The 6,865-nt window shown below is 47.4% G+C and overlaps 1 protein-coding gene and 1 long non-coding RNA gene across 2 annotated transcripts; both read left to right on the top strand.

Moving 5' to 3' along the window:
• Positions 1-306: 306 nt before the first annotated feature.
• LOC133135018 (shaker-related potassium channel tsha2-like) lies at positions 307-2,209 on the top strand. Its single transcript, XM_061251749.1, has one exon. It carries the CDS (start codon positions 484-486, stop codon positions 1,909-1,911), a length of 1,428 nt encoding a protein of 475 aa, XP_061107733.1. The 5' UTR covers positions 307-483; the 3' UTR covers positions 1,912-2,209.
• Positions 2,210-2,428: 219 nt separating this feature from the next.
• On the top strand, positions 2,429-6,373 carry LOC133135849 (uncharacterized). The gene is made up of 2 exons (XR_009709449.1): positions 2,429-3,649; positions 5,183-6,373. It is a non-coding gene; the product is annotated as an uncharacterized LOC133135849 (long non-coding RNA).
• Positions 6,374-6,865: the final 492 nt, after the last annotated feature.

Genomic DNA, 6,865 nt, shown 5'->3' with positions numbered 1-6,865 from the left:
ATTATTAATCTAGAAAAAGGGGGGGGGGAAACAAACAAAAAAAACGATGACGTCGTTTTTGTACATAAATAATGTCTGTGTGAATGTGTATGCGTGTGCTTCAGCGCTATCCTGTGTGCTTGCGCGCGTCTTCGGTTCAGCGGCAGAGAGCGCCTGTACGTCATCTCCTTCGGGGGTAGTGCTGTATTAAGTGCTGTGAGTTTGACAGCCAGCAGTCCAGACTGCCCACACGGGGAGGTGACGGTGGGAGTTCTATAAGAACCCACAAAGAAAATGTGATCAAAATAATGCGCTGGCACGCGAGAAGAAAGTGACCGTGGGAAGGGAGGGCGCGCGCGAGGGACCGACCTGTCTTCTGCGAGCATTTGCATGAATTTGTTCCAAACATTTTGATTAAAATAAAAGATCACAAAAAACCCAAGGAGAGAGGGCAACGCAGGGACGAATCGTGGCGCGACTAGAAGTACCCTCTGGGGTAAAAAGATGACCCTAGTGCCCGGAGAAACCCTGGACGAGACTGTGGCACTGACAGCCTTGTCTCAGGACGCACGCGACCCAGAGCGGGCTGACCAGGAGTGCTGCGAGAGAGTGGTCATAAACATATCCGGCCTGCGCTTCGAAACTCAGCTGAAAACCCTCGCCCAGTTCCCCGCCACTCTGCTCGGGAATCCAAGGAAAAGGATGCGTTTCTTTGACCCTCTACGAAATGAATACTTCTTCGACAGGAATCGACCCAGTTTCGATGCCATCCTGTATTACTACCAGTCCGGGGGACGGCTCCGAAGACCCATTAACGTGCCGGTGGAAATATTCATGGAGGAGATCCGATTTTACGAACTGGGAGACGAGACCATCGACCATTTCAGGGAGGACGAAGGTTTCATCAAAGAAGAGGAGCGCCCGTTGCCAGACAACGTCTTCCAGCGTCAGGTGTGGCTTTTGTTCGAATACGCCGACAGCTCCGGACCCGCCAGGGGAATCGCCATGGTTTCTGTCATGGTCATTTTGATTTCAATTGTTATTTTCTGTTTGGAGACTTTGCCGGTGTTCAGGGAAGACAGGTTACCCGATGACCCGCTTGCTCTGAACGGCACAGTGCGCGCGAAGAAGCCCAATCCGTTTACAGATCCGTTTTTCATCGTCGAGACGCTGTGCATCGTATGGTTTTCATTCGAATTCCTAGTCAGGTTTTTAGCATGCCCCAGTAAACCGGCGTTCTTTAAGAATATAATGAACATCATTGACATTGTGGCGATTATTCCCTATTTCATAACCCTGAGTCTGGAGCTTGCAGATCACCAGGGATTCGGACAGCAAGCCATGTATTTGGCTATCCTGAGAGTAATACGCCTGGTGCGCGTTTTCAGGATTTTTAAGCTTTCCAGACACTCCAAGGGTCTCCAGATTTTAGGGAGAACGCTCCAAGCGAGCATGAGGGAACTCGGGCTGCTGATCTTCTTCCTTTTAATGGGCGTCATCCTGTTCTCCAGCGCGGTTTACTTCGCCGAGTCCGACGACCCGGATTCCGGGTTCAGCAGCATCCCGGACGCGTTCTGGTGGGCGGTGGTATCCATGACTACGGTGGGATACGGGGACATGTGCCCGGTGACTATCGGTGGCAAAATAGTGGGCTCTTTGTGCGCTATCGCCGGCGTGCTGACCATCGCTCTGCCGGTTCCCGTCATAGTTTCGAATTTCAACTATTTCTACCACCGGGAGAACGAGCAGGGGGACGATGCCGAGTACCGCCACGTCACCTGCGGTCAGCAGCCGCCTATCGTGGAATGCATCACAAGCGACAGCAGGCCGTCTCTCATCAAGTCAGATTGTACCGTCGATTTAGAGTTTTTAAAATATGAAAACTGCAGCTCGCACAACAATTCATACACCGGCAAGCTGACCGACGTCTAAGCGCTGCAAGGCACTGCAGAACCATACAGAACGAGATGATCCATATTTCCGCACATCCACTTAAGTATACCGAGATGCTCTTAGTCCCAACAACAACAAAAAAAAAAAGTTTAATACAAAATAGATACCGTATAGGTAAACAGTATGTTATTATCCCCTTTCGCTTACAGCCTGCGCTTAACCAATTAAGTGTCACGCAATTTAAATCAAACCCACGAATCAGCCATTGGAAGAAAAAAAAACTGATGATGCCCCACTTCTCCCTGTAGCACTTTATTAATATATTCTAGGGAATATATCTACGATTATTAACAGGTTTTTCATATAGACCGTTTAGCCTATATAATTAATCTGTGTGTACGGGGCAGAGTAAGCAAACCTTGGACCAATTAGATGAAGTTATCAGAGCACACAAAAGCCGAATGTACCCCGTGAAGTCGTTAGCACAGAACGCGCACACACGCGCACACGCGCGCACACGTTCCTGTTGCAGCGCCAAAGGGGGGCGACAGTTGCCGCCATGTCACTCAAGAACCACCTATCGCTCCGAGCGGCGAGGTCGAACGCAAAGCGTCGGAAGCGAATGAATCCAGGAGCGTTTAGGCTAATTCGCTGCCGAGTTGGCCATATCGACTCTCGCATTGAGCGCCTCAACAATGAATTTGCCGAATCGAAATCGTATTAACGGTTGACTGACTTTAGGCCGTGCGGGCGACGCGATATGCGGTCATTTGCTAGGCCTATTGCCTTTTCGGCCGGTCCAAAAACAGCGAAACACCATCTGACCTCTGAAACGCAGCAATGAAACGCAATCAATCACACAGGCTATATTTACATGACGTGCTTACCATGTGAAATACAGAGAGAGAGAGAGAGGGAGAGAGGGAACATAAACGTGATTATGGGAATGTTGCTTCGACTGCTGTTCACTGCGTGCTGGCAGATGGCAAAGGGAGGAATGCCGCCTGGCGGTAGTGCCTGAGCCTCGCAATCGTTCCGGATGATATAAATTCACTACACTTGATGGAGCTTATTTGGTGTATTGGAACCTATTAAATACTCTCAAAAATTGCAAACCCCCGAACTATGTCCCATTTGTTTGGCTCAATTGCACCAGACAAAATTAATCAAGCACAGAAAAGCATTCGAAACCATGTTTGACCCAGGTCCGATGGGCCTTCTACGCAGTTAGCAACTCCTGCTTTAAGTAAAATAACTTGATTGCACTCACCTTCTTTGCGACAAGAGACCGGAGGCCTAGTAAATATTATAGCCTAACAAGATATAGCTTGTTGAAATGCTTCATCGGACGTCAACACAACAATTAACTCACAGTCTATGAAGTATAGCCAAGAAAAAATCATTTTAAGGTTCAAACATGGATGAAGGGCGTGAAGGCTTCGGGAATGTTGCCGCCGGAATTGATCAAAATAACCAACGGAATTCTGAGGATCTGCGACGCGATTTTCCTCCCCCTACTTGGGAAACAGACTACGGGAGTCACGGGAATAAGCGGACGTCTGAAAGATGCGTCGCTGATCGTGGGCGTTTCGGCAGGGCGAATCCCGGTGACTGGAGAAAGGCGGGCGGTGCGACTGCGGTGTTCCTCCACAGCATCGCCAGACTCGCCTGCAGCAGCATGATGCGAGCGCTGAGCCGGCCGCGACACTCCGCCTCCTGCAGCAATCGGAACCTCCCGACAGGGATGCAGGGATGAAGATCGTCTTCTTCTGTGGAGGTGAGATTTAAGTGCATGCATCCATATCCTGAAGCGCACTCATACCTACACTCACACACACACACACACACACACACACACACACACACACACACACACACACACGCACACCATTCACTCACACACTCATACCTACACTCACACACACACACACACACACACACACACACACACCATTCACTCACACACTCATACCTACACTCACACACACACACACACACACACACACACTCACTGACACACTCATACCTACACACACACCATTCACTCACACACTCATACCTACACACACACACCATTCACACACACACACACACACACTCATACCTACACTCACACACACACACCATCACTCACACTCATACCTACACACACCATTCACTCACACACACACACTCATACCTATGATCAATTCAGACTTTCCAATTAGCCACACCTGCATGTCCTTGGACTGTGGGAGGAAACCCGGAGGAAATACACACAGACACGGGGAGAACATGCAAACTCCACACAGACACGGGGAGAACATGCAAACTCCACACAGACACAGGGAGAACATGCAAACTCCACACAGACACGGGGAGAACATGCAAACTCCACACAGACACGGGGAGAACATGCAAACTCCACACAGACACAGGGAGAACATGCAGTCTCCACACAGACACGGGGAGAACATGCAGACTCCACACAGACACGGGGAGAACAAGCACACTCCACACAGACACGGGGAGAACATGCAGACTCCACACAGACACGGGGAGAACATGCAGACTCCACACAGAAAAGCCTTTTGAACTCATGACCTGCTTGCTGTGAAAAAGCTTTCCACTGCACCACCATGCTCCCCGATTAAACCATCCTGGGTTAGAAAATGACCCTATCCTAACAGCAGTTGAAATGCCTTTTTATATTTTTATAAATGTGGAATGCCATCAGGGTACAAAGATGAGTCTTTTTTTCAAACCTGCAGTTATGGCATAAAAGTCATAATGAACTGCCACACACCTATTACAAAAATAAAAAAAATATGATAATGATCTCTCGTCAAAGCACATGGTACGGTCTCTCTGGATTGTGAAGTTGTAAAACAGTTATTCACTGATTTATTGATGAGTGACGGGTTGTTCCTACATGGAACAGGGTGCCCAGCGAGGGTGGGTGACCTTTGACCCTGTGGACGTGGGGTGCATGTATAATATGAATGAGCCTTCAGTACCTTTGAAGCCAAAAGTAGGTCAGCTTTCTCTATTTTTATGTGCCTAAAACATAATCTGAAAAACAATTTCATGAGTTTTAAATACGTGATGGAAACAGATAGGTATTCATGTTAAGGAGGCTAGCATTTCTACCTTTCAGACGCTAGATGGCAGTGTCTGCTCCATGATTAAATGTATGAGAGGAACCAAAATTCTCCATCATACATTTAAACACATTGGATAAATGTAGAGGAAGTGCTTCTCTCACCAGCTAAAGAGACAGAGAAATAAACGGTCTGTGAGAACTACCACCCTCTTCTGTTTTGTTTTTCAGCAGACGAGGAAGACAAGAGTGGATGATGTCTCCGTTTTTCTGCTTAAAACAGAAAAAGAAAAAACATTGCAACCCACAGGAGAGAGAGAGAGAAACTGAAACACGTGTCCAGCGAGCACTGTTTCCACTCTGGAGAAATCTCTCAAAGGCTGGAGGGACTGTGTATGCATGTGTGTGGAAGAATGGTAAATGGTTGGCATTTATATAGCGTCTTTATCCCTGGCGCTGTACAATTGATGCTTCTCATTCACCTATTCACACACATACCGACATGCCAAGGCACCGACCGGCTCGTCAGGAGCGGTTAGGGGTTAGGCGTCTTTCTCAGGGACACTTCGACATGCCAGGGTTGGAATCGAACCGGCAACCCTCCGACTGCCAGACGAGCTTTCTGAGCCGAGGTCGGGTTAATCGTGTGCAATGTACATCAGCCTAAAGCTGTCCCAGTCACCTGACTGCAGAAAGAATGGCTGTTCAGTCTTTGCCTTGTGTGATGTAGTGCACCAAGGTGCAAACCTGGTACTTGAATTGCCCATATTATGTATTGCTTTGAATGTGGCATTTGCCTGAAATGCTCCTCTTGCTGTAGAACTGGATGCGCGCTGAAATGGATTTAGTGACTGTGCTCTGGCTATATCCTGTACTGTACCTGGACATGCATCGCCAGCTGCAACTGTCAGCAGGAAAATGTGTCAGTCATCTACCATAAAAACCACTGCAGTGTCAGTCATTTACCATAAAAACCACTGCAGTGTCAGTCATTTACCATAAAAACCACTGCAGTGTCAGTCATCTACCATAAAAACCACTGCAGTGTCAGTCATTTACCATAAAAACCACTGCAGTGTCAGTCATTTACCATAAAAACCCACTGCAGTGTCAGTCATTTACCATAAAAACCACTGCAGTGTCAGTCATTTACCATAAAAACCACTGCAGTGTCAGTCAATTACCATAAAAACCCACTGCAGTGTCAGTCATTTACCATAAAAACCACTGCAGTGTCAGTCATTTACCATAAAAACCACTGCAGTGTCAGTCAATTACCATGTGGGAACAATGAATAACTGTTCGGTACATATTGTATCAGATATGACACTGCTGAACTCGTGAAGTTAATGTGATCAAAGCTATATTTTTTTAAGCATTGTGTATGTTTTATATAAACAAATTGGTTCAACTGGTGATTTATTTAGTCTATTTGTACCTTTCTTTCCCTCTGTATGACTGTTTTTATTTGTGTGTGCGTGCGTGTATGTGTGCTGTGTGCGCACATGTATGTGTGCGTGTGTGTGTACATACGCATGTGCGTATATGTGTGTGAGCGTGCTTGTGTGTGTTTGTGTATGTGTGCTTGCGTGCGTGCGTGTGTACGTGCGCATGTGCATATATGTGTGTGCGTGTGTGTGTGTTTGTACTTGCGTGTGTGCGTATATGTGTGTGAGCATGCTTGTGTATGTTTGTGTATATGTGCGTGTGTGTGTGTGTGCGTGCATGTGTATGTGCGCATGTGCATATATGTGTGTGAGCGTGCTTGTGTGTGCTTGTGTGTGTTTGTGTATATGTGCGTGTGTGTGTGTGCGCGTGTGTGTATGTGCGCATGTGCATATATGTGTTTGCGCGTGTGTGTGTGTACTTGCGTGTGTGTGTATATGTGTGTGTGTGTGTGTGTGTGTGTGTGTA

The sequence above is a fragment of the Conger conger genome, chromosome 8, assembly GCF_963514075.1.
Source record: "Conger conger chromosome 8, fConCon1.1, whole genome shotgun sequence".
In the NCBI taxonomy this organism is placed as follows: Eukaryota; Metazoa; Chordata; class Actinopteri; order Anguilliformes; family Congridae; genus Conger; species Conger conger.
The sequence above is the reverse complement of the archived record's forward strand: the minus strand, read 5'-3'. Positions and strand labels throughout refer to the sequence as shown.

Coding starts and splice junctions, on each gene's coding strand:
- LOC133135018 (XM_061251749.1), top strand. CDS start 484: ATGACCCTAGTGCCCGGAGAAACCCTGGACGAGACTGTGGCACTGACA.